Source organism: Lobosporangium transversale (assembly GCF_002105155.1).
Source record: "Lobosporangium transversale strain NRRL 3116 chromosome Unknown BCR41scaffold_8, whole genome shotgun sequence".
NCBI classification, from domain to species: domain Eukaryota; kingdom Fungi; phylum Mortierellomycota; class Mortierellomycetes; order Mortierellales; family Mortierellaceae; genus Lobosporangium; species Lobosporangium transversale.
Window position 1 is genome coordinate 830,371 of NW_019028986.1, and position 26,509 is coordinate 856,879.

The following is a 26,509-nucleotide window of genomic DNA, read 5'->3' on the forward strand; positions in this document are numbered from 1 at the left end:
TATCTCAAACATAATCCTTTCTTTTGAACACTGTTGGAAGATTACAATTTCACATGCACCGAGGTGAAATGTAGTCCAAGCAATATGCCTACATTTCTTACACATGCCGCACCCCGCCTCCGATGGTCTCGCTGCAGACTAAACTTAACCCTGCAAGACGCAAGTGACATGGCTGTGCTCGGTACATTCAATTAAACTGTATTAAAACTGTATTCAATGGACTTACCAAATTACATACAAATTGAGGAAAGTTGAAAACCATTATTCACTTATTCTTCATTTTTACATTCATACAACAGCCAAGCCACTGCGACCAATTCGCCACCAGTCTGCACTCTGGACGCGTCTTCGAATAGGCTCGTCACCTGCCTGTGTGGCTTATGTGCATAAGTACTAACGCTCACCGACAGGCTGGTCCAAACTTGAGAAAAAAAAAAAGGCCAATTCCCCGCCATTCGCACGACTTACAAAAATCAAAAATGAAAAATACCAACACAAAGGACGTTAGCAATAATTCCAACTCTGCGCCCCGAACTCATGTTGATTGGCTCGTAGACCGGAAGGGGAATTATGCATCTCTTTTCCCAGACTTTGTAAACAAATTTAACCTTACTGAGAGTTCCTCGGCCGAAGCCGCATTCGACAACTTAATTCGGTCTAAGAAGTTAAAGAAAGAGCTCCGGAATCGGCTCATCGATGAATTTAATACATGGAAGCAGAAGAATAGTGAGAGGTTTTGGACCGAGAACGCCATTTGAATTTCCACTAGGAGAGCAGTGAGCAATACAGCGCAAAGAGTTGTTCGGAATGCTGAGGGTTTACTACAGAAACAATTGGACACGGACAGTGCAATCATTGAGGCCCCTACTGAAACATTAGCGTCTCCATTACTTGCAACTCCGGAAAATCAGCATATCGATGAAGATCAAGAAAGTAAGTAATTTTTTGGAGAGTGCATATTCATGATAGAAACTTTTTTACTGACAGCCATTGATGTTCAACTTTCACTTTCCTGTCGCGCCATCCATTGCATAATTATTCTTCTCGCTACTTTTTTTTTTTTTTTTTTCATGTTTCTTAAACTCGATCTTTCAAAAGACTCTTCCCGATCTAAAAGACAGTCATTCCTACCCACATGTTCTCTACGAGGAAAACGGATTCTGAATGATAATGAATGTAAGTGAGCTATTGATTAAAAGTTACACAAGGCTTGTAGCACTTTCTATCTGCCAAGATACTCATCACCATCACCCGCAAGCTTGACTTGCAGAATTAAGAACTGGTTATATGATTCCCAGATGCTCAATTTGCCTTTAGTAAATTATACAGTGGAATCTCGATAATTGTACACTTTTGTACAATTTTCGAATTTGTTATATTTCTCGGTTATTGATTGGCTAAGAAGCCCTAAAAATCCTCTACTGACTCCCCTACTCCAGTTGAGTGTGGGTTTTTAGAATACTTTTTTTTAAAAAAAGTAAGGCTCTTAGCCAACCAATGACTAAGAAATATGACAAATTCGAAAATTGTACAAAAGTGTACAATTATCGAGATTCCACTGTACAGCGTTTTTAATTGTGTTATCCATTTAAAAAAAACATTTATCCATTTTCAATTTGCATTGCTCCGATGAGAAATAGGCTTTATCTAATTTAAGCTAATAAAATTATTTTTTCAAACATGATAACCGGACTGTCACAAATATCCAAACACAATGTCCTTTTCATGTCCCACAAAATTCATGGTTAATTTCGTGTACTGACTATGTTTTTACTCTATTTTTAGCTGCCGTCTTTCCACAGAGGAGTCAGGAATCAAATAAGAAGTTGCGATTTGACTTGGATAAATCAAGGTTTACGGCTCCGGGTAATCCGTTTGAGGACGAGAGCAGCAGTAGTGAAAGCTTTATACCAACAACTTTAGAAGACTCCACAGGAGATTACTCAGTTGTTGTTGATCGTCCCCAATGGATTGTACGTGTTGTTGGGCCAGGCCAAGAGTCATCATCTCTTATGCTTGATCACTGGCGTTTTGGCGATCAAAATGTTTCACGGAAGTTGATGCAAAACCGAGCATCGTTAGTAAAAAATCATGAGGATTTACAGACGGTGCATGAGATTTTGTAAGCCTTTATAGCCTTTATTTCTGTAGTTTTACCCATCCTTGATATAGTTATTAACATTAGCTGATTGGATATTTAGGCAATTAAATTTTATCTTTACGCGGGATGTGATACTCGACATCACGGAAGCTAAAGAACTCGCCCCAACCACCTGCTGCCAACCCATCCGCTCATCGTCCATAGCTCTCGCTATGTCAGAGCTAGCTTTCACGGCAGCTAATGATGGATACCTCGCGACGATAAGCGAATGGAGAAAGATCCGAGAGTCGATAGAAGTAGAGAGCGAGCATGAAGAACAATGGGAGGTACTTCAAAAGATGTTGGACCACATGTGCATTACAGCGACCTTATGGAGTCCTCTTAAATACACAAGCAAGCGAAAAGGAAACGAGGACAGCTTCTACACCAACATTGTTCGGCCTTTTCTGACATGTGCCTTTGGTCAGCTTCCCGATGTCAAGTTGAGGGGTAACGGCGACTGTTTCACCTGCGGGGATGAGCTAGATAAGGAGCTCAAATTCCCTGACTTCGCGGTCACAATGGAGTGCTACAGGAAGGCCTTCGGAGAAAATTACCTTGCAATCGCCGAGGTCAAGCCCCCAAGCGCTTCCCAAAATGAGCTTGACGACGACTTCATCAAATTACCAAACTTGATGAAATTAGCACTCGATCATCAGATCAGACAAGGTTATGGAGATGGCATAGTGGTTGGGCTGTTGGTACAAGGGTGGAAAGTCCTTGTATTTTACATGGCACTCGAGCACGAAGCTGTGTATGAGTTGAGGAACGTCGGCCAGTTTCAGTTGATTGCAGACCACACCCAGATGGCACAAGTTCTTTCAATCTGCCCAGTATTTGTGAAGGCAAAGGTATAAATTATTTCTCTCTGGTCTGTTCAGCGCGATTCTGCCCTGCTTTTTTTTTTTTTTTTTTTTTTTTCGAGAGAGAGAGAGTCAGTATGTTTTAAGCCTCAACTGCATTTTTTTTTTTTTTTTTTTTTTTTTTTAAAAACTGTAGGAGCTGGTTGAAGAAACAAGAAAAACACTGCGCCGACGACCAGCCTCAAATCTATCACCCAAAGATCAGCTCCGTCGTCCCTCCTACCATATCAGCCCTATAATGATCCATCCCAATAATAGCGACGATACAAGCGAGCATGAAAATAGTTGAGTCATTACTAAAGCTGAGGCTGACGTCAGAAGGGGCATTTAATCAAGGATAGGAGGATGAATCTAAATGAACAGGTAATGGAGCGCCTATTACAGTCATATGAAATAGATCTGCTAGAATTAACAAACATTATCTTCAAGCTTGCCTTGCAGTCACAATTCGTTTGATTCTAGCGTTTTTTCATTTATATCCTTTACTTCTGGCGTTCTGTTAACACTCTTATCCAACACTGTATAATAATACTTAGTTGTTTGATGGGGTCCTTTAAGTGTTTTTATTTTTCGTAGTGTAGTATATCTTTGTACTTTATTTTGTACTTTGTTTTTTTTAATTTAATTTGTATTTTAGTATATCTGAATTGAAATAGTGCCCCGATTTTAATACAAAAAATACATGTCGTTTACTCTGAAGCAAAGCATTATTGAATTTTCTGACGAGGTAAAAAGCCGAATCGTGTTCGCCTTATAATTTTAAATGGACCTCTAAAATGTCGCTTTAGGTTGCTTTTTTTTATTTTTAATTGGGCGAAATCAATTATAGGTCTTTTATTTAATAAAATACTTGTAATTGATAGCCATGATTTTTTTGTTTGTTTGTTTGTTTGTTATTTATTTATCTGTCGCAAGGAGCGGTGAACAAAGTGTTCCCACTAGAAAATCAAGAATGGTATAGGATCCTACCCGTTCTACGATCCACAAATGATAAAGTTTGATGAACAATCCTCCTTATCTGGTCAATGTTGTTATAATTCGTTAACTCTCATTCCTTCATCCACGAGAGCCTTCGTACTTTGTTGGCGTTAACGTGAACAGTAGTTGGCTACTTTCCCAGTACATGATCAGACTATCATGCTAACGAACAGCCATGCAAGGACATGTAGGAGGGGCGGGGGACATTCATGTTGAAGCAACGAAGGCGTAAAGTACCCATAACAACAATAATAGTAATAAAGAAAAAATAAAGAAATAAATAAATTAGTCAATAATGCGAGTTGTATACTGTAGAGAATATAAATAAAGGTGTAATGTTTGATTGAGAGTGTATGTCCGTTATCAGGAGACCATAATCAATGGGGCAAAGTATATTTTTGTAGTTATCTAAAACATCACTTGGAATCTCCTCGTCTCGTAATGAAAGTGCACCATATTTCAATTGGCGAACATTCTTTTTTGTTTTGTGGGGGAGAAAAAAATTTGCGTTACACAAAGGTCACTTGGTTGATCGTGATGAAAACAATAAACAAACGACTCCATTCATTAAAAAAAAAAAAAAAAAAAAAAAAAAAAAGCCGTTTACTTATCCCATTCATACTGTAGAATGCAAACACACTAGTTACAGATACACCAGTATGTTTGACATGGGTGTTTTGTATACAAATATGCATTGCAGATGTGTACAAAAAACAGCTCCCAAGAAGGAGCTCATGTTAGCGCGCCCAAATATTTACAAGACCAATAATGCACAATGCCGAATAAAATAATAAAATGGAAAAGAAGAAAAGGAGAACAAATAAAAAAAAAAAAAATCAATCCATTATAGCCAAAGTTGTCGGAGCCTCATTGGAAGTTTAGTAGATCCTTGTTGGGGTGGAGGAGACATAGCATATATAAATTGTCAAATATTGTAATAAATTTCGGCAAAAATACCCATCCTTCTTTTTCTCTTCCACCCCTTAGATCTCTCCCCGATCTTCACTTACTCAATCGGGGATAGGCTCCATAGAAAAGCCCGATTTTAGAGGCAGTCAAATAGCTTGCTTGTCTTTCCTCCTTTCTCTGTGTCTCTCATGAAAGTGAGCCATGGTGTGGTATTATATATATATATATATATAATTTGTTTATTATTTATTTATTTATTTTGGCCTTGAGCGCTTTCGCGTTAGCTCTTCAAGTTTAGTTGAATGGCCTGTTCCTCCTTTGTGTTTTAGCCAAATAGGTAAATTGCATTAAAATAGTTTTTCTCTGTCCTTTGTTGCACCATGCGTTGTATACAATGAACAAAGATTCATCCCACACACACACACAAGGCCAATGGCATTTTAAAATCTTTCGTTTTGGTGTCATGTGCTCCCCCTCGTCCACTCATCATTTAGACGTGAATCAAATCCACTCTCCCGATCTGATCTCAGTTACCTCTCCCGATCTCAGTAACGAATCTTAATTCGTCCCCCTTTACATTTTCCTTTTCCTCCCTCCCGATCTCATTTATCTAAACTGGGATAGACTTATGGATAAACTCGATTTTAATGGGGGTGTCCTTGTTTCTGTTTCTGTCTCTGTCTTTCTTTCTTTCTTTCTTTTTTTTTTTTTTTTTTTTTCGAGTCTAGTTGTTTATCTACTTTTTTCAAAAAGCATGTCGCGCATTCGAATAAATATTCTATATTATAAGAGGAATAAAAAGAAAAGAAAAGAAAAGAAGAGAAAAAATATATGCAATGCAATGCAAGTAAAACTCATCCTTCCTCTCCCCTCCTCCTCCTCCCCCTTGCTATTCTCTCTCCTCCGCTCTCTCTCGCTTTCACTAAATAAAATAGAAAAGCCGAGTAAATGAATGAGAGAGGATCATCAGATCATTTTTAAACAAATCAATCATTTGGACGTTATATATTTCTCAAGTTACACAAATAAAAAATAAAATAAAATAAAATGATAAAATAAACGCCTCCTGCATTCTGCATTTTGCCAAGTGAATATATATGTATATAAATATAGTGATATAAAAGTAAGATAAGAATAGATAGACTGTGGGCTGTGGGCTGTAGGAGTCGGGGAACTAGGGGACGCCGATCTTTTTTTTTTTTTTTTTTTTTTTTTTTTTTTTCTTGTTTTTGCACATCATCAGTTCTTACTTTTTTCGTTTGCTCATTGATCACTACATGTCCTATACAATACAATATACCGATTGCATCCCTATATCGATTATATATATATATATATAAATCAATGTTTCTATCAATGTTGTTAATGTTTATTCTGATATGTGTCTGTTTACACATGTGAACGTATCGCGGTATTTTATATGCGGTATATAAATCTGGCACACGTCTTTATTATTTGGGCGCATACATTTGAGCATGCAGATCTGTGTAATTGAGTAAGATTGTGAGGGGGTGAAAGAGGAGGAGAAAGTAGACTCAGTAAATGTAAATACAGATATACATATATTATATATTGTATACATGTATATTAGATAAATATGTATACGCATTATATACATATACATGATGTGAGACTAAAGACAGGTGATACACCGTTGTGTAACATTTCACACTTCGTGTTGGCTTGAATAAGCATGCAGAATTAAGGTAGGACAAAGATAATTAACATAAGCATTTTTTTTTTTAAAAAAAAAAAAAAAAAAAAAAAAAAAGCAAATAAGCATTTCTTGAAAGGCACAAAATGCAATGTACCTGTACAAAGCTATAATACCCTTTATCTCAAGGTCCATGACACTTTACTTAGACAATACAAGGAGTAGGTACAGGGAGAGGAGTGGATCAGAACGTTAGAAAACAAAGTTGGAGCATAGGATGATATGCTTGTTCAAAATACTTTTTTTTTTTTTTTTTATCTTACAAAGTATAACTATAATAAAAATGTATTTATATGATATCCAGACAGCAACAACAACAACAAAAGAAAAGAGAGAGAGTGTGTAAGAGTGAGAGTGAGAGAGTAAAGTAGATAATGAACATCTTTGATCCTCCTCTCTCTCTCTCTCTCTCTCTCTCTCTCTCTCTGCAGATCAACTCCCTTGTGTATATCCTTGTATGTATAATATAATCTATAAAAAAAATAAAAAAATAAAAAAAATTAAAAAAATCACCTCATGAAGACGTAACAGCAACAGCAGCAGCAGACATGCATGTCCGTAGTTTAGCATCCATCAGAAAGTAAACGGATTAGACGTCACTTCCCAGTAGTACATACCGTACATGTTCATCATTGTCTTTGATTATTATTATACGAATGTACTTTGGGGATAGAGCAAAGGAAAAAAAAAATAAAAAAATAAAAAAAAAAAGTAAGTGAGCCAACCTCCAGATTAAAGTAAGACCCTCTTCTCCTCTCTCTCTCTTTTTCTCTCTAACCAAAACAAAATAAAATAAAATAAAATAAAGGAGACTCTAGTTTTTTTTTTTTTTTTGTAGAGAGTGAAAGAGGGAGAGGAGAGACGAGAGAGAGATAGAGAGAGAGAGAAAGTAAGTGGATACATGTACACAGCATGCAAGATGCAAGATGCAAGATGCAAAGTACAACAACAAAACAATGCTTAGAGTGCATTGCTTTTTTAATACGAGAGCCTCTTTACATTCAAAAAAAGAAATAAAATAAACTAGTTAAAATAAAAAAGGTCGAAGGGATCTAGAGACTACGAAACTGAATGAACAATATGAGAGGACAGCTGGACAGGACTCCTCCCCTCCCTAGGCCCTTAAAACTCACAAGGCCTGAAGGTTCAAGATTCAAGGGCCAAGGGGTCAAGATTCAATGATCAAGGTTCAATGGTCAAAGGATCTCTAAACATCAACGATATCCTGCGGAATATCTGTCGTATTCAAATAAAAAGTCATATTAGAAGGTCGGATGTATTTCATAGGTCTCTCTTCACTGTCTTTCTCAAAGTCTCGAACCTTTCTTTTTTTTTTTTTTTTTTTTTTTTTCTGTTCTTCTCTGTTTTTTTCCTTTTTTTTCCTTTCTTTTCCTTTCTTTTCTACAGATACTAGACTGGATCAATATGAAGGAGAAGAAGGAAGGAAGGAAGGAGGAAGAAGAAAAGAGGCCTGGACTCTAATGAAACTTTATGTTTTGGGCCGACCAAGAAAGAAAGTTTCTTTTATCAATTGATTAAAGACGGCCAGAGAGAGACAGACAAGGGAATGAGCTAAAAAGTTATCAAAATCATCATAAATTAGCTTTATGTGCAAAGAGCTACTTGACGTTCCTTGCCGTTGAGACCCAAACAAAAAAAGCAAAGCAAAGCAAGGCAAAGCAAAGCAAATCAAGGCAAAGCAGAGTAAAGTAAAGTAACAAAAAGCTCTTTTTGACGGATGTACCTTTTGATGATAACAGATCAGTCCACAGCCATTGGTGTGGAAAGTGTTCATAAAAAACTGATTGGTCTTTTTAGTGCATCAAACAAAGAAGAATTAATATTAAAAGGAAAATATAAAAAAAAAAATAAAAAAATAAAAAAAACTTTTTTAATTTTTTTGAATCGTTTGAAGATGATGATGATCATAGATCCTCCCCCTTTCATTTCTCTTTCAATCACTGATCACAAATTCCGAGACCATGAACTAAAAAAGATCCGTTATTTCTTTCTTTAATACCGATGTGTGTTACTACTGGGCAAGTTTATTAAAGAAGAAGAAAAAAAAAAAAAAAAAAAGACTTGAGAGGAGAGACGATGATCTAAGATCAACATGGCACATGGCTATGGAAAACAAACAAACACACAAACAAACAAATAAATAAACAGTGGCTAAAAAAGCATAGGGTAAAGGGAAAAGGGCAGCGGGCAAAGGGCAAAAGGTCACAGAGGAGGGAAGGCCAGAGGACAAAGGCAGGGTAAGATGAAGGAAAAACTACATTACTCACTTATCCTCCATACGTTTTTTTTGATTAGTGACAGTAGGGATTAGACATGTTCTTTCATACGATTGGACAAAATAAAACGCGCAACTAAAACTATTGTTGGATTGTTTTGGTTTGATGTCGTACAAGAAAAAAAAAAAAAAAAAAAAAAAAACCAAAAGTACGCGGTGTCATCTTACTCTTTTAAAGCACCCAAACAACACTCAAGGCATCCAGAGTATTCAAAGCATTCAAAGATAAATGTGGAGAAAGTGAACAAAGGAAGGAGGGTTTTTTTTGGTACCGTCATTAGATTATCTTTTTTTGATTTATTTATTTTTTTTATTTTGTCACTTTGCAACTCTTAATAAATTAAAATTAAAATTAAAATTAATAAAAAGTTTTTTTTTTTTTTTTTTTTTTTTATACACACACTTTAACCTAGCCATGACCATGGTTCGAGACCCTTTTTATCTTTTTTCTTTTTCATTTCATTTCTACGTTTTTCTTTACCCCACAAACCTTCTTTAAATCAATGTCCCTTTCTTTCCTTTCCTTTCTTTTCTTTTTTTATTTTTATTTTATTTTTTTTTGGGAGATACCTTTAATGTTTAGTGCATGTTTTCTAGATTGTTATGCATTACTCTGCCTGGGTAATAAAGTTTTACCTTTTAAAGCCTGTCGTCAAAGTATCCTTTTTTATGCTTCAGAAAAAGAAAATCAAGGTTAAATGAACAATTAGAAGCAACTAAGGGGAAGGAAATGAAAGAAAAGAATACAATTTAATTGATAGTTGAGGAGCCTTTTCTTTTCTTTTTTTTTTCTTATTTGCATTTACAAGACTGCTTCGAGCAATATTAAAATATGGTATATACCCTTTTTTTTTTTCTTTTCTATAAGAATTACTCGTGGAGACTTTGATATATACGAATTTATACGCACATCAATGGCTTCGTCAGGAGATGAATGACGATATATGCATATGCATGTGCATGCGCATGACATGATGAAAGTGCGACCTTGGGACTAAACTGGGGGGATCACTGGTAGGGTTAGTCCTGATGGGTATATTGTATATAGACTGATGATATTCGTACGAATGGGGTCTGAGTACATTGCTCACTCTTTTTTTATTTTTTTGTATGTTTTTCTGGTTTCCAAGGCAAAAGGGCCAACAGGCACAATAATGAAAATAAAAAAATAAAAAAAATCTTTTATGAAAATCTCCACATGTCTGTGCTGTGCTTCCTCTCCAAAGTATTAAACCACTTTCGAAACACAGCAAAAGTCACGTATGGCGAGAAATTAAAAGGAAAAGGAGGTTACATAGATATGTCGGGAGTATAAAGGAGAGAACGGAATGGGGATGAAAGGAGATTCAGAAGGTTGTCTGTGTATCTGTGTATCTGTCCTTCTGTCCATCTACTTGCCTGTCTATGCGCGTAGTCGGTCGTTTTTCCTTTTTTTTTCTATTATCAATCAGTCAATGGTGATTGGGGGATATGAACAAAAGTATGAACAAAAGTATGAACAAAAGTATGAACAAAAGTATGAACAAAAGTATGAACGAGAAGTACGAACAAAGTATGATGAACGTTTCTATTTTCTTTTTCTTTTTTTTTTTGCTCTCGTTTGCGTTGTTTAGAGAAATTTCCGTCCAAAAGCCCTGATGCTCTACCTTTTTCAGCTTTCTTTCAACCATTTAAACAGCTCTACAGTGTTGTGAGTTGTGACCAGTGGGGTTATTCAGAGTAAAAATGACTTTAATAAAAGGAGAGGGAGGGGGATCTGGTTCATGACTGTTACTTGGTCAGGTTCATTTTAAAAAAATAAAATAAAATAAAGTAAAATTAAAATTATTTCCTTTTATTTATTGTCGACCCTGTCCCGTCCCCTCTTGTTTATTCTATGCAAGGAGGTAGAGAGGCAGACGAAAAGCTCTGCTCAACACCTTAACAGTTCAAGAAAGGCACTTTCATTTCCTTCCATTTTCTTAAACGAACCCATGAAAACGAAAAAGAAAAGGTCTTTAATAAATAGTAAGCGGCCTTTTTTAATATTTTACTCTATACCCTGCCGAGACTCTTTCTTGTATTCATCGTCCTCTACTTTGTACGGTGCTAGACAATGGGAAAGGGAAAGGGAAAGGGAAAGGGAAAGGGTCCAGTCCCAGAGATTGCATAGGTTTATGTCTCTATCTATCAATTTCTATTTTGGTCCTCTCATTTCCTCCATTGATAAAAATGACAATGGGAATAACACGCACGATTACGAAAGGATTATGGCTGACTTGGTTTTGCTAGGGAATCCTATTGTGTGAGGATAATGCATGTTAGAGACCGAATCCAGGCCCGAGAGAGCGGAGTCATCATTTAAAATTCCCCATCAAGTCGTCCATCGAATGAGCCTTTCGTTTAAATTATCTTCTGTACACTCTTGTTTGAAAGAAACGAACGGGCCCTTTATTACTTCAAGACCGGAGAAAAAAAAAAAAAAAAAAAAAAAAAAGAATTATAGCTTGACCGAAGCAAGTTTGAGTAACGGGCGGGAAGTGATGCTTGGTGACACGATGCATGTACGCTGATTACTAGCGATTACTAGGCATTACTAATTAACCGATTTACCGCTAATTGCTGATGCTATATACCTTCATTGCTTATCACCTTCTCCCCCTCTTTCGATGGCACCCTGTTGCTATTTTTTTTTTATTTTTTTTTACCCTCAGTACCTTCCAAGAGCCGACAGGGCATCTATTTTATGTATATATATATATATATATAGTGATGATGATGATAATGATGATCCAAAATGCATGCCTTATTTATTTTTTTTTTTTCCTGTTATGTTATTTTATATTTTTGTCCGAAATGGTGGGAGGGATGCAAGGTATAGAAAAAGGAAAAAGTGATGATATGCATTGATTGGGATGCTATTGGATAGGCTACTTTGGCTGATTATAGCAGAGGATGGATTATAGGAATGCAAAGTATATACGATGTAACATGCAGAGGATAGCTGTAAAAAAAAAAAAAAAAAAAAAAAAAAGTGCCGTCATGAGCCCACCGTAACTGCAACTGGTTTTTGTTGTTTTTAGTTTCTCCTCCATCCCTGACAATACATAATATGTAAATGATATAGTAATAATTCAGAGGAAAGAAGGTACATTTGCAGTTATATATATATATATATATATCAATAGAGAATAGATGGATTGAATAAGACAGTGTATTATAGTACTAGAATACATGCTTTATATGTTGATTATGATAAATAAATACATATATACATACTATTACAATACATGTAACATGTAAACATGTACGATGCTTCAGATATGCAATATAGTTTCAATATAGCGTTTTAAAATATACAAACATTCAATACCCAAATGATCCCCTACACTCTTCTGCTCAATGGTTTAAAAAGGGGGCAATCTGTCCTTCCCCCCACTTCTCAATTTCTCTTTCCTACTTCCTCTACTCTCTCACTCTATTCTTTTCTTTTTTGTGTTTGTTCTTTCTCCACTCTTCTCTCTCTCTTTCTCTCTCGACATACAGAGTTATCTTATCTCGTTATAGCAATTGCGTTATATCTTCAATTGCAATCATTGAATTACTTTCGATCTTTTTTTTTTTTTTTTTTTTTTTCTCCCTTCCTATCCTCTTCTCTCTCTTCCCATCTTCTTCTTCTTCTTCTTCTTCTTTCTACTCCTTCTATTACTTATCACTCACTACTTTCATTTTTCTTTTCTCATCAATCAATCGTTCATCTAACCCCCCCCCCTTCACTCGTATACGTTATATTTTCGAAACCTCCTTTGCACAACCATGGGCGCTACTCATTCATCAACGCGCGCCACATACAACGGCACAACTGGTTACTACACCACCAACCCTTCTGCCGTAAACAAGTACGGCGGCAACGCAAAGGGTCGCCGTTCCTTCTCAAAAGATCATCTTCATCGTCAATATAACAAAAACATCAACAATAGCTGTGGACAATTACACTATCCAACCTCGAACACCAGTAGCAATAACCTTCACCCATCATCAGCCTCCTCACCCTCCTCATACCCCTATTATGGTCATCCGCAATATAACAATACTCACAATCATCATCACCATACGACTTCCAGCCCTCTTCATGTCTCGCCTCCAACAAGTAGCAATGCCTCATCACATTCATCATCCCGACATCGGATTTTCGGTCGGAGGCGATCCTCTAACCAAACAGTCGAGTCTCTGTCATCAAGTCTAGGATCAGTGGCAACCTATTTCGGCTCAACACCCAGCAATGGTGCCCTTCAGCCTGACCCACAACATCAAAACAATAACAAACCCCGATATTCAGAAGATTGTCAATCCCTTTCAGACAGTCAGGAATTCCGATGGTTGCATGGTCGACGATATCACAACACATCAAGTCTGTATATGCTTCCCAATGACACTGACGAAATTGACAGGTAAAAAAAAAAAAAAAAAAAAAAAATACATCTATACATATACATGTATATACTTGTAATATGTATTGTTGATCAATATTTGTCTATCTGTCTATCTGTCAATCTATCTATCGATCTATCTATCTATCTATCTATCTTTCATCCCCCCTCCTCTCCTTCCTCCACCCCTTTCCTCCTTCCATGATTGTAATCATCTTCACCCTTATTCATCTCTTTCACATATGCAAATAAGCCAATTGAATTCTTTTTGATCTGATGATCTTTGGATCGTAGGACGAGATATGATTTGACAATACACAAAAGAAAAAAGCCTTTTTTTTCCCTTCCCTTTCCTTTTCCCTTTCCCTTTCCCTTTTCTTTTCTTTTATTTTCTTTTATTTTATTTCAGCCCTTTCAAAACCAAGTCGTGACAAAGCCCAGGATATATTTTATGTCATTTTATTTTATTTTATTTTATTATATTTTTCTGCTCGTGAAAAAAAAAAAAAAAAAAAAAAAAAAATCGAATCTCCGTCCTCTTGTGTTCAACCTCTTTTTTTTTTTTTTTTTTTTTTTGTCCATTCATGCAATGAAGTTTTCGGTTCTTGACATTCGACAGGTTTAGGAAAAAGAAAAGAAAAGAAAAAAAAAAAAAAAAAAGGCTTTTTTCGTGTCTCTCTTTTACGGTGCTTCGTGTCTTCCCTTTCTTTCATTACTTTTTTTTTTATGTTACAGCGGTGAGAGGAAGAATGAATGAGGTGAAGAAGGTGAGAGGGTTCAAGTAATAAACTTTTAAAAAAAAGGCATCTCGGAGGAAATTATTACCTCCTTTTTTCCCTTCTTTCATGAAATGAAAGGGTATGGATGGATGTAGGGCAAAGTATAGATGTGTTTGGATATGTTGTAAATGATAAGGTGCAAATGAGGGTTGTTGCTTGCATGTTTGATGAGCCTTTTTTTTTCTTCTTCTTCTTCTTCTTTATCTTTATCTTTCTCCCCCTGTCCCCTCTTCCTCTGTGTCTTCCTCCTTTTTTTTTGGCTCTCATGGATTCATCCCACAGAAAATAAAACCTTTCGCCCTCTTTTTTTTTATTATACATAAATGTGTATACATGTATAAATATATATATACCCGGAATATTATTGTCATTTTTAATTTAATTGAGATTTTATTATCTTTTTTTTTTTGGAGCGGACAAAAAAAAAAAAAAAAAAGGGCGAAAAAAAGAAAATACGCCCTATCCAAAACAAATAATTATCTCAATGGACATATCTAAATCATCGAAAAAAAGTCTTTGGCTCTCATGAACTTTTTGAACTAACTAAAAAAAAAATATATATATATATTTGTTTCTCGAATTTTAAAAATGCTTAGATTACATCTTCAACACTATCTATACAAGATGGTCATGGGTGATAAGAATATTCATGTTCCTATTCCCAAGGAGAATAGTCGAGTTATCGATCTCGGATGTGGCCCCGCCACTTGGACGATGGTAGGTTTTATTTATTTATTTATTTATTATTATTATCATTGTATATGTGATTCCTACTTGATGAGCACGGGGTCTTGTTTATTATTTTATTATATATATACCATCGTTGTCGTCGATGACTGGTGGAGTGTGGTTTTTCTTTTTCTTTTTCTTTTTCTTTTTTTTTTTTTTTTTTTTTTCTAATGAGGGTTGTCAATGTTATACAAAAACAAAAAAGGTGTTTTGAAGATTGTGCTACTATCAAAAAAAAAAAAAAAAAAAAAAAAAAAAGAGTGCTCGGAAGTCAATCCGATCGACCATTTTTGTTTGTTGTTGTTTGGGTTGTTCACCTTGGTTTTGGCAAAGATGATGCCATTTTTCTTTTTTGTTTGAAGCTTCGAGGTCTGGAAGTTGAAAAAAGGAAGCTCTTGGGAATTTTTTTTTTTTTTAAAGAGCTGATGAGAACAATGTTGGATACCCGATATGGAGTCTTTTTTTTTTTTTTTTTTTTTTTTTTTTGTTCCATGGTTCCTCCTCCCCTTCTCCTTCCACATTGGCTCTTCTATCCCTCTCATTTTATTTTGCTCTCGCATCTTCTCCCTCCCTACCCATCTTTATCCATCCCCATTCCTTTCCCCTTTTACTCCCCCAGGATATGATGTATTTCACGACATCGATCATAAACACATGCTCATATCCTTATATTCCATATCCCCATGCTCATTCACAGGCAAACAGGCACAGACACATACACAGACATTCAATCATTCAATTTAGCCTGATACAATTACAATTGTCTTTAAAAATCATTTTGCCGCGCAGTAAAAAAAAAAAAAAAAAAAAAAAAAAGAGAGTGAGAGAAAGAGAAAGAGGAAGGACAAGGCAATGGCAGGGGAGGGGCTATTGCGTTATTTTGCAGAAAAGAGGGCTCGAGCGTTTGAAAAAGTTCCCCCCTGAAAAAAAAAAAAAAAAAAAAAAAAAAAAAAAGAATGGCCCATGCGACCGCGACCTTTCTTCAACGACAAGCGCCCTCTTTTTTTTTTTTTTTTTTTTTTTTTTTTTTCTTTTCTTTTCTTCTTTTCCTTACCTCCTCCTCCTCCCCCCCCCTTTTTTTTTTTTTTTTTTTTGTTGTTGTTGTTGTTGTTGTTGTTGTTTATGTTGTGTGTTGAATATTCTATGGTCTCATGGTTCAATATCAGGTGGTAATAGAAATAACAACAACAACAACAACAACAACAACAACAATAACATTTGTAGGGGTAGAAGGAGGAAAGAAGATCTAAAGAAGATGCATTGTCCATTTGATTGTGGTACACATGTGACGCTTTTTGCAAACTCTAAAACCTTTAATTTCTTTTTTTACTTTAAAAACTTTTTAGGATATGGCAACAGAAATGACATCAGTCAACTTTGTAGGCGTAGACATCTCACCCATCTATCCAGCCCTGATCCACCCAAGGAATTGTAATTTCTATCGTGAGGATATTCTCCAGGGGATCGCATCTCAACCGGACAACTGTTTCGATGTGGTCTATCAACGGAATGTGACCACCGGTTTCACAGTAGAGCACTGGCAACGATCCTTTCAAGAGGCATTCCGGCTCTTGAAACCGGGTGGATGGTTCGAGAGTGTGGAATCGGATTGTTCCGTTCATTCGGGAGGCCCCTTCCTGAACATGTGTTTTGATCATGTGAAGCTCTCGATGGCCTCTAGGGGAGTAGACCCAACAGTGGTCCGGTCATTGGATCGGATCATGATCGCCACAGGATTCGTAGATGTGCAGGTGAAGGAGTATTGTGTCCCATTGGGTGAATGGGGTGGCAAGACCGGTCAGCTATGGAAACAAAACATCATCTCGATCTTGGAGACGGTGAAGCCTCATCTGGCAAAGGCTGGTCGAATCACAGAGGGACAAGTCGGGGAGATGATCCAGTCCATGAATCGAGAGTCGAAGGATTATCGGGCTTACCAAACCATTTATGTGACCTATGGACGAAAGCCTCCTTCTTCATCTTAATGAATGATTTGAAGATTCTTTTTTTTTTTTTTTTCTTTTTCTTTTTCTTTTTCTTTTTTTTCTTTTTATATATATATATATATATATATATATTCTATGTATCATGATGTATATGACCGAACCACCCCCCACCTTCCCAAAGTAAGAAAAAGAAAGAAAAAGAAGGAAATGAAAATTGTACAATAATAAAATAAATGTTTGAAAATATTTGACTACATGTACAAAGTGTGCTAAAAAAAAAGAAAAAAAGTCTAAATCGTTTCATTGGAAATGGCCTTGCGCGCTGCAGGAGCATTCTACTTTATTTTCGTTCCAAGACATGGAAGACATGGAAGACATGGAGGCGCGATTTAGGATCTATCCAAAGAGGTCTAGTTTCACGGCATGACAGTATGGTTCTCATCTCCGACATAAACGATCAATCCGGTAGTGTCTACAGTTGCCTCCCAAATCCACATCGAATCTTCTTCCTCCTTCTCTTCCTCTAATGATGATGATGATGGTGATGATGGTGATGATGATGATGATGATGATGATGATGACGTTCTGGCTTCTTTTTCTTCTTTTCCATCTCCTGTTTCTACTACTTGTGCTGTACCTCCTTGACTCTTATCCTTATCCTTATCCTTTTCCTTTTCCTTTTCCTTTTCCTTTTCCTTTTCCATAGCCATGGCTCTCTTGACATTGTTTATCACAGTATGGCGATCATGTTCAGGTTTGAGCAGAACGGCCAAGAAACCGCCGCCCCCGGCTCCAGCTAACGTGGCGCCCTCTAGGAAGGGTTCCAAATGAGCTAAAAGTCTTTTGACGATAGGAGGATGATTCAATGTGGTATTGGAAAGGAGTCGTTTGGCAGCAAAATATCGTGTCATGATTGCTCCTATTTCTGAGAAAACGGATCCATGTTGATGTTGAAAAAGAAGAGCTCTTTCACAACGGGTGGCATCTTTTGAAAGTTGATCCATAGTCTTGACTACTGCATCGTCTCGACCAGCCCAATTCATTAACACGGTCTGAAGAAGGTTTTTGGCCAGTCGAGTCTTTCCTGTATAGATCAACAATAGTCGTGAATTGAACGTTTGAATGAACTCATCCGAGACATCAATTGTCTTTGTATTCAGCTTGAATAATAGAGAAGAAAAGAAAAGAAAATGAGTACAAGTATGAGAGAGAAGGATCAAATGGATTTACAATTGAGTTTTTTTTTTATTTTTTATTTTTTTTACCTTGATGGGTAGACCAATGTCGCAAGTCGAGACTTTAAATCCTGGTAACACGCCACCAACTTGATCTTGCCAACCACCACCTATGAGAATAAAAACAAGAACCATAAATCAATATTTTGTGATTTTTTTTTTTTTTTTTTTGCTTTTTGCTTTTTGCTTTTATAAAGAAAGACTTGCCAGTGTTCATCATCTGCTCGACTTCCAATGTCATGTACAGCAAATCGTCCGTCGTATAGGCTTCTCCTTTAAGAGTCTTGAGGACTGCTAGGATTGCAGCTGCAAGGATACTACTTGTGCCCATCCCTAAAGAAAAAAAAAGAAAAAAGAATACAAAAAATACATTGGTACAGGTTTGTTTGTAAATGATGTTGGGGGGGGGGGTCCAGTTTTAGTCGAGACAAACTAGAGAGATTACCTGATCCAATGGGTAAGGTCGAACGCACAACCAATTCCAAACCTCCTCCGGTATGTTTCAAGGCATCTGCAACGGTCTTGAAGGGAACATCATCGTGTCTTTGGGCTGTGATCCCTAGGATGCCCGAAGCAACAATGCATGCCTTGAGAAGTGCACAGGGTACGAGAGGATCTGCATGATCTCGGATTTGGTCTAGAGAATAATAATGTTTTGGCGGAATGTTTGGGTCGTACGAGAGTGATAAAATCAAACTGGGGTGTGTCACATAATATTGTTAATAAGAGTTAAAAATAAAAATAAAGAATAAAAACAAAAACAAAAATAAAAATAAAAATAAAAGTTGTAATAAAAATAAATTTTCTTTACGCTTCCGTCCGACGAGCTTTAACAGAATATGGAGCCTAAAGATTTTTTTTTTTTTTTTTCGTTCATCATGTCATGCCATGCATTAGTGAAAAAAGGTTAAAAGATGAAGATGACATAAGAAAAATGCAAAAAATGCAAACCAATGGTCAGAATTAGATAATTAGCTTTCGGGATAGTATGATTTAGCTATCAAAAAAATAAAATAAAAAAAAAAACTATTATAACCAGTTCAATTAAAGAGTGTTTTTCTTCTTACAGTGTTATTCACTTTGACAGCAACATTGACAACCTTGCCACCATGCTCATGGCTATTATGAAACAAAAGAATAAGAAATATAAGAGTGTTTTTTCTTTTTATTTTCCATTTTTTTATTTTATTTTATAATACGTATATATATTTATATGTTTAAACCTTACGTGATGGGAATGGTATCAGTCCATCCTCCTGCAAGGTCAATTCGAGCAGGAGCTGAGGCATAGACATAAGTCCCTCTGGGTACTTTGATGGGTCTATAACTAGTCAAGGGACGCGTTGTAGTAATGTCGGGCGCAGATTCAAGTCCAGGTCCGGGGATAAACATATTTTCCAGACCGACATTGAGTTGATCACGTCCTAGTTCTACGCGATCACTATTAGAATATGTCATTGAAGGTTAAATAAAAAGAAAAATAAAAATAAAAAGAAAAATAAAAATAAAAAGAAAAAGAAAAAGAAAAAGAAAAGAAGGAATGGAATGTGCAAAAGAGATGTGGAATGAAGAGATGAAAGAGCATGAGAGAGAATGAAGGAAAGAAAAGAGAGGGGGTAACACATAAACCTCGCGATGTGGTTGGCTACCGAAATTATGTAAACAAGGATCACAGGGGGTTGGTTACATTGAGATGGGATTGCAGATTTATGCAAATGTTTGACCTCGGACATCCCGTCCTAACACATTTTACCCTCGCCACAGAAGCAGTGGCAGTGGCAGTGGCAATGACAATGACAATGAGAATGACAATGAGAACGACAGAGAGATCGATAGCGATAGCAACAAAAACAACAACGACAACGACAACGACAACGACAACGACAACGACAGCAGCAACGGACACAGGGAGTACAAACAAAGAAAGAAAGAAACAAACAAACAAACAAACAAGCAAGCATTCTGTCGCTCTTCTCTTCTTCTCTCCCTTCTTTTTTTTTTTTTTTTTTTTTTTTTCTTTTGATCTCGCTCTTACTTGCACTCGTACTTCTACTCTTTATTACTCTTACTCTTACTTACCCTTATATACTTACTTTGCACTTTCTTTGGTTGCTAATCCGTTCATTTTACTTCTTCTTTCTCATTTCTGCCTAGTTCTGTGTGCGGATGGGCATAGTCAATGTTTGCATGTGTATCGGATGTATCTGGTATAGGATATATGGTATATACATATATGGATATGATATATCTGGGTCTTTTTCATCTAATTATGCTTTTAGCCAATGACATTGGGCGTGACTCTTCCCCCCCCCTTTTTCGTTTGTAGCTGCGCCTAATTGTTCTCATGAATGAATGACGAGAAATGAGAGGGTGAGTAACATTGGAAGAGAAAAAAAAAAAAAAAGTTGAGAGCATTTTTTGGTTGAGGTTCAATCATTCAATTGCTGTTGTATCGTGTGTGTTGTGTAGATTAATGAATGAATGGATGCATCAAACAAAAAAGGGTTTGACCATTGAGAAAAAAAAGAAAGTCTCTTCGTTTTCCCACATGCCCCAAAAAAGACATTTTCCCTCCTCTCTCTCTCACACAACTCTTACTCTCTCTCTCTTTTCTTTCTTTCTTTCTTTCTCTCTCTCTTCTGTCCTTTTCTTCTCTAATCCTTTTCATCCATTCATTCATTCACTCACTCATTAACTCATTCATTCATTCATTCATTTGTCCTTTTTATTTTTATTATTCTTATTCTTCATTCATTAAGATCCATCCGTGGATCCTCTCTCTTCCTTTTTATATTGCCTTATTGTTCGACTAGACCCTAACCGACAGGCACCCTAGCTCGAATTTTAATTGCAATTTCCCTCTCCCTTTTTTATCCTTCGCGACTTTTTTTTTTTATTATTTTTTATATTCAATCATGGCTTACTTCTACTTGACCTCTGGAGGCCACGTTGGCCGTGAAGTCGATCTAGCATAAGGCACTTTCCTTACAACCCTTACAAATAACAAATAACAAAAAACAAATAACAAAAAAAATTACCTTCGAAACCCCTTCAAGGCCCAGCACTAAATAACTTGTTCATACCCACCATCCACAACAAAAAAAAAAAAGAAACTTTTATCTTCAATATTTCTTTTCCATTTCTGGTCCTCTTTTCGGAACCATATCCCAATTGCTTTTATTTATACTTTGGGTCACGTTGCTGATCTCTGTCGGCCCATTCATTCTCCCATCACACAAACAAAATTACAAAACTAAAAAAAAAAAAATGTTTGTCACTACAACTACCAATGGCACCACATCCGACGCGTCGGTTGCTGGATTCAATATCCCATGGTTACATAACAACGATAACAACAACAATGATCTGTCGCTCTATCCTCACGATGTCCTTGATTACTCAGTCTTCTCACACGATCCAAATACATTGCCATCCTCCTCCTCATTGTCCTCGCCTATCCTTGCTATGACCATGGACATGGACAACTGTACCAGCAACAGTCTACTGAACTTTCACCACTTTTCTGCTCCTACTCCTACTCCTGCTTTTGATCTTGATCTTGCTCCTGCCCATGCTCCTGCCCCTGCACTCACGATGCAGTTCCTTCAGGATATGAGCATGGCTGCTTCATCATCATCATCCGCTTTCCTGCCTGTGACCACCCCTCAAATCAATCTAGCTTCTTCCGCTACAATGAATGATGACATGTCGCGTCAAGCTGCTCTATTGCATTCCTATCTTGCTCATCAGCAACAGCAACAACAACAGCAACAACAACAGCAACAACAACAGCAACAACAACAGCAACAGCAGCAACAACAGCAACAACAGCAGCAACAGCAACGATGGATCTCTGCTCCCTTAACACAGGAAAATATCCAAGTCATCCAAGCTCAGCAGCAAGCCCAAGCACTGCAGATGGCATTAGAGAACCAAAAGAAGCAATCGGAGCTTGAGCAGCATCAACTGCAACAACGACAGTTGAGAGAAATGCAAGAAGCCCAAAAGAGGGAGCAACAAAAGCGAATGATCCAACAAACAGATGCCCTGAATCTCGCTAGGTATCTTGCACAATCCCAGACTGTGCAACAGCAACAGCAGAGTCAGATCAAACTGGAGCAGGAGCAGAGCATTACGGCTTCATCTATGGAGCATGATACTGTCTCCATGTCGTTATCTTCCCCTTCTTCCCCAGCTTCATCGTGCTTATCCTCCTTGGTATCGGAGGCTGGTGGTAATAGCCCTCTGACTTCGCCCACACTCTCAGAGCGCTCCATTGGTTCGGAAATATCATCAGACTCTGCTGATACTTCAACTACTACCACAACAACCCCAGCAACTACCGTTGCAGCCAATGCTACAGCTGAGCTTACAGTTGTCAAACATGAATCCCATGTCCCTAATTGCGATGATCCTTTACCATCTGCAACGAGTACTCGTCAGCTGGAGTGCTTTAATTGCAAGGTGACACAGACACCGCTGTGGCGCAGAACTCCGGATCGCAAGCATTCCCTCTGTAATGCATGTGGGCTGTATTATAAACAGTATGGAGCACACCGTCCCCTACATGTTCGTCACAAATTACTGGCCATGGCTGATGTCCGCTCGAATACTCTGCCCTATGCTCGACCTTTATATTCTTCCGGTCGTGGTTCCTCGCCAGTGTCGTCCTTGTCCGATAGTGATTCAGAGTCTGCTGCTACTGTTGCTGCTGCTTCTGGCATCTTGACGGATTTGACAAAGATCTATACCGAAGCCTTGGTTCCTGGCCCTGTTACCACTACCTCCACTGCACCACGTTCACCTCCACTGATGACTGCCAAACAAGGGATTCAGTGCGTCAACTGTTTGCAGACACAGACCCCACTCTGGCGTAAGAACGAGGCTGGAGAGCCGATCTGTAATGCATGTGGGCTGTACGCAAAACTGCATCATCGAGATCGCCCCGTCACGATGCGTAAAGCCATGATTGCCCGACGAAGAAGAGATTGGGGTGGTAACTTGGCACAGCGAGCAGCAGCACAGGCGAAAGCTGAAGCTGAAGCTCAAGCTCAGGTTCAAGATCAAGGTCAAGGTCAAGGTCAAGGTCAAGGTCAAGATCAAGTCTCTACTCGAGCTCAAGTTGAGGTTCAGACTCTGGACCAATTCCAAGCTGAAGCACAGGTGCAGGGACACATGCAAGCAGAGACTTTGTATATGAATCAAAAGAGGATTGAACTCCAACACCAAGATTTACCAGTCCTGAACAGCAACCGTATCGATGATCAAACTATGGAAGAGTCCATTGTGGAGGAAATGAGTCGTAGGGCGCAAGAATTGACTGGTCGTCATCGTCTTTGTTTATCTAACGAAGGGAGGGAGGAGAAGGAGAAGGAAAAGGAGCATACGGCCATGACCACTGGATCCACTTCAGCCTCGAATTGTGGGAAAAGTACAGTAGCACAAAGTTTGTCCAACAATCTGATTATGGATGAATCCAAATTTGCAGATGTGGTGGGTCAGATGAATGCACATCAGATGAACCGATTTCTGAGTATTCTTGAGACTCGATGTGGAGTCCTTCGTGAACGTCTTTTGGCATCCACAGAAGTATCCAGATCTGTAGCCTCTGCTTCCGCCACTGCCAATGCAACATCACCATTTGATGATTTGTTTTAAAAAGAAAAAGAAAAAAAAAAAGAAAAAAGGAAATATATCATATCGTGTCTGGATAAAGAGTGTTGGGTAAATATCTTGATCAGTCCCGAGCAACATGTCACATGTGCGTCTTGTTTATATTAATTTTTCCCTAAAATGTTAGACAATTCAATAAACATCATCTTCACAATCCAAAATGTCATCGTTACCTCCCATGGCCTCACCATCCCCAGAATCAGAGTCGGAATCAATAACAATAACAGCAACAGAGCCAGTGTCATCACCATTGCCATCCAGCAAGACATCAACAACAGCGGCGACACCAACGATACCAACGAACATTTCGCCACAGCTTTATGATACCACGATTGTGACAACCCCGTCCTGGCTTCTCTGGCAATTTCTAGATTCAGCGCTTCCGACAGGGGGGTTTATTGCGTCGAATGGTCTTGAAGCGTTTGCAAAACTTCATCCGGATCAGGCATCACCTCGGGATGTGGAGGCCTATGTGAATTGGAGTGTCCATGCATGTGGCTATACCAATTTACCGTTCATTACAGCTGTTTGGAAATTAATGGATGCGTGGGTATTAAGGGACCAATACGAGTTGAAGACCGAGAAGGGAAAAGAAAGGGCCATGAAGAGTGTGTTGCACAGGATTAGTAATATCGATCGAGAATATGATGTGTTTATGAACAATGCGATCCAAAATGCAGCGTCTAGAAAGCAAGGAGATGGAATGGTGATGATGGGGGTGAAGTGTTTTGCAGATCAATTGAATTATAAAAAGGAGAGTAGTCGACCGGGTGTTTTTGATTATGAAGAGGCAGAAGAAGACGAAGAAGAGGATGATGAAGGAAGAAAAGGGAGCGGAAGGTTCTTTAATGAGCTTGGGCCGAGTATCCGGATATTGAAATCATTCAAGGCCATGTTGAGGACTGAGGAAGTCGCGGGTCATTATCCAATTGCATTCGCAATGATTGCCAGATTGCTAGGCTTTGATCTAGGTAAATGTGAAAGTGTGAAAAAGCTCCCCCCCCCCCTTTTTTTTTTGTGGAAAATGTTGCAGTGTTTATTGATTTTTTTTTTTTTCTTTTTTCTTAATGGGTTATTAGCAACGACAAGGTATCTTCATCTTCATCTTCATGCACGGACACTTCTTTCATCTGCCATTCGTCTGGCTCTAGTGGGACCTTTTCAAGCACAACATATCATGACGCGATCACAAGCAAAAGCTCGGTTCATTGATGCCAAAACAGCAGATCTAACGATCGAAGATGCAGCCCAAACATTCTTGGTTGGTGATATCTGTGCAGGAGTCCATGGACGTTTGTGGACAAGACTCTTTAACAGTTGAACAGATAATAAGAATAATAACAATAAAAAAAAAAAATTATGGATATTTATTGTACAAGGATAAAAGAAAATCCGTGGATTTGATGATGCCATGTAGGATGGAATGAATTGGGTTCAAGAAAGAAAGAAAGAAAGAAAGAAAGAAAGAAAAGAAAAAAGAAAATGAAATATCTAAAATAAAACGCAAAAACTTTTTTTTTTTTTTTTTTTTTTCCTCCTCTAAACACGGAAGATCTCTCCATCCTTATAGTACGCCTTCAAAGTAACATGGAAATCTGCCATCTGGACCATAAACAACTTCAAGAGCTGAGCCTGTTCAGGGGTAAGGGTCTGTCCTTCCTTGCAGACACGATACTCATTGTTCAAGGTGACGATACCATTGTTCAAGACTGTGGGCATGCCCAAGCTTCTCAACTGAGGCTCCATATTATGAGGAAAGACTTCTTCACCCCGATAAACAGGACCAGCGGGGACGACAAAAGTACTGGTGGCCTTGACACCTGAACGAGCATAATCCGATTCAGTATAATTAGCAAAATAGTCCTGAATCTCTTGAGGGGGTTGATTGGTGAAGAGTAAGCCGACATGACCGACCAATTGTTCAGCAAGTTTATGAAGGTTATCCTTGTGTTCATCTTCAGGACTGGTCCCTAAAGCTTTTGCCATGACTTTTGTACGTCCGAAGAAGAAACGAGAGTTTCGTAATTCTGCGCGGACGTTTTTCAGATAGGTATTACGCATGTTCTCGACTGAGAAAATCCAGATGTACTTGTACTTGTCAACGCATTCTCTGATCTATTATGATTTGTGATTATGGTTGAGATTAATATTAATGCTATTATTGTGCTAAGATAGTTAAAGCAAAATATATATATATATATATTTACCTGTTCGTAGAGAGCATCCTTGCCAGCACGACCCTTCTTGTCGGTCTGAGTAAGAGTGACTATAAGGAAAATAATAATAAGAATAATAGAAGAAGAAAAAAAAAATCAGCATGTTTATTTTGATATTGTAGTTCCTGAAAAATTGTAGAAAGCAAAATGATATGGAATAATTAAAAAAAGATAACGCTGCAGCTTATTTTCCCATGTTTAATAGAAGTAATAACAATAAGAATAATAGCAAAGGTGTGAATCAATAGTAGATAGAAAGTGATATTGAAACATGAAGGTTAAGAGCTACTGGACACTGTTTTGTTGTATATATGAAGGTCCATGTTTTTTTTTATACATGTTTCCTCTTTTTTTTTTCCTTCTTCTTCTTCTTCTTCTTATTATTATTATTATTTTCTTTTTACTGAGCATACCGATTTTGTTTCTTTTGCTCTTAGGCATTGTTTAATAGGATGAAGAGAATGAAAGTTGAAGGCGATGGAGAGGAGGAGAGGGGGAGGTTTGATGGTAACGATGGTATTGAACTGTTTTCACACAAAAAAAAAAAAAAAAAAAAAAGAAAGCAAGTGAGAAAGTAAACATAGCGAAGCCACTTTATATATTTGTGACTGTTAGTGGATTA

At 37.6% G+C, this 26,509-nt stretch overlaps 7 protein-coding genes across 7 annotated transcripts; 5 read left to right on the top strand and 2 right to left on the bottom strand.

Moving 5' to 3' along the window:
* Positions 1 to 479: 479 nt before the first annotated feature.
* Positions 480 to 3,345, top strand: BCR41DRAFT_420222 (hypothetical protein; the record flags this gene model as incomplete). Its single annotated transcript, XM_022029868.1, has 5 exons — positions 480 to 664; positions 770 to 933; positions 1,786 to 2,122; positions 2,202 to 2,991; positions 3,140 to 3,345. 5 exons carry the CDS (start codon positions 480 to 482, stop codon positions 3,290 to 3,292), a joined length of 1,629 nt encoding a protein of 542 aa, XP_021883972.1. The 3' UTR covers positions 3,293 to 3,345.
* A 6,883-nt stretch (positions 3,346 to 10,228) lies between these two features.
* Positions 10,229 to 10,623, top strand: BCR41DRAFT_368797 (hypothetical protein; the record flags this gene model as incomplete). The annotated part of the gene is made up of 2 exons (XM_022026412.1): positions 10,229 to 10,463; positions 10,514 to 10,623. 2 exons carry the CDS (start codon positions 10,229 to 10,231, stop codon positions 10,621 to 10,623), a joined length of 345 nt encoding a protein of 114 aa, XP_021883973.1.
* Positions 10,624 to 12,575: 1,952 nt separating this feature from the next.
* Positions 12,576 to 16,816, top strand: BCR41DRAFT_348865 (S-adenosyl-L-methionine-dependent methyltransferase). Its single transcript, XM_022023372.1, has 3 exons — positions 12,576 to 13,330; positions 14,685 to 14,805; positions 16,164 to 16,816. Exons 1-3 carry the CDS (start codon positions 12,696 to 12,698, stop codon positions 16,800 to 16,802), a joined length of 1,395 nt encoding a protein of 464 aa, XP_021883974.1. The 5' UTR covers positions 12,576 to 12,695; the 3' UTR covers positions 16,803 to 16,816.
* Positions 16,817 to 17,035: 219 nt separating this feature from the next.
* BCR41DRAFT_348867 (ribosomal protein S5 domain 2-type protein) lies at positions 17,036 to 19,569 on the bottom strand. Its single transcript, XM_022023373.1, has 7 exons — positions 19,227 to 19,569; positions 19,066 to 19,117; positions 18,810 to 18,844; positions 18,444 to 18,694; positions 18,206 to 18,331; positions 18,029 to 18,108; positions 17,036 to 17,923 (listed from the first exon to the last, which is right to left on the bottom strand). The coding sequence occupies exons 1-7, from the start codon at positions 19,454 to 19,456 to the stop codon at positions 17,180 to 17,182; spliced, it is 1,518 nt and encodes a 505-aa protein (XP_021883975.1). The 5' UTR covers positions 19,457 to 19,569; the 3' UTR covers positions 17,036 to 17,179.
* A 2,878-nt stretch (positions 19,570 to 22,447) lies between these two features.
* On the top strand, positions 22,448 to 22,984 carry BCR41DRAFT_296519 (GATA zinc finger-domain-containing protein; the record flags this gene model as incomplete). The annotated part of the gene is made up of 2 exons (XM_022020435.1): positions 22,448 to 22,556; positions 22,755 to 22,984. Coding segments are annotated over 2 exons (339 nt in total), but the record flags the coding sequence as incomplete, so codon positions are not given.
* Positions 22,985 to 23,849: 865 nt separating this feature from the next.
* Positions 23,850 to 25,004, top strand: BCR41DRAFT_333599 (hypothetical protein; the record flags this gene model as incomplete). Its single annotated transcript, XM_022021896.1, has 4 exons — positions 23,850 to 24,221; positions 24,279 to 24,429; positions 24,502 to 24,642; positions 24,751 to 25,004. The coding sequence occupies 4 exons, from the start codon at positions 23,850 to 23,852 to the stop codon at positions 24,990 to 24,992; spliced, it is 906 nt and encodes a 301-aa protein (XP_021883977.1). The 3' UTR covers positions 24,993 to 25,004.
* A 178-nt stretch (positions 25,005 to 25,182) lies between these two features.
* On the bottom strand, positions 25,183 to 26,420 carry BCR41DRAFT_348870 (ribosomal protein L10-domain-containing protein). Its single transcript, XM_022023374.1, has 3 exons — positions 26,301 to 26,420; positions 25,879 to 25,937; positions 25,183 to 25,786 (listed from the first exon to the last, which is right to left on the bottom strand). Exons 1-3 carry the CDS (start codon positions 26,326 to 26,328, stop codon positions 25,211 to 25,213), a joined length of 663 nt encoding a protein of 220 aa, XP_021883978.1. The 5' UTR covers positions 26,329 to 26,420; the 3' UTR covers positions 25,183 to 25,210.
* Positions 26,421 to 26,509: the final 89 nt, after the last annotated feature.

Bases quoted from the DNA above. Each gene is read 5' to 3' on its own strand.
- BCR41DRAFT_348865 (XM_022023372.1), top strand. From the start codon at position 12,696: ATGGGCGCTACTCATTCATCAACGCGCGCCACATACAACGGCACAACT. The intron at 13,331-14,684 runs GTAAAAAAAAAA...AAAAATGCTTAG, and splicing joins GACACTGACGAAATTGACAG to ATTACATCTTCAACACTATC. The intron at 14,806-16,163 runs GTAGGTTTTATT...AAAACTTTTTAG, and splicing joins GCCCCGCCACTTGGACGATG to GATATGGCAACAGAAATGAC.
- BCR41DRAFT_348867 (XM_022023373.1), bottom strand. From the start codon at position 19,456: ATGACATATTCTAATAGTGATCGCGTAGAACTAGGACGTGATCAACTC. The intron at 18,109-18,205 runs GCAAGTCTTTCT...TTATTCTCATAG, and splicing joins CGAGCAGATGATGAACACTG to GTGGTGGTTGGCAAGATCAA. The intron at 17,924-18,028 runs GTAAAAAAAATA...CTATTATTCAAG, and splicing joins ACATTGGTCTACCCATCAAG to CTGAATACAAAGACAATTGA.
- BCR41DRAFT_348870 (XM_022023374.1), bottom strand. From the start codon at position 26,328: ATGCCTAAGAGCAAAAGAAACAAAATCG. The intron at 25,938-26,300 runs GTATGCTCAGTA...TTTTCCTTATAG, and splicing joins GAGCAAAAGAAACAAAATCG to TCACTCTTACTCAGACCGAC. The intron at 25,787-25,878 runs GTAAATATATAT...AAATCATAATAG, and splicing joins AGGATGCTCTCTACGAACAG to ATCAGAGAATGCGTTGACAA.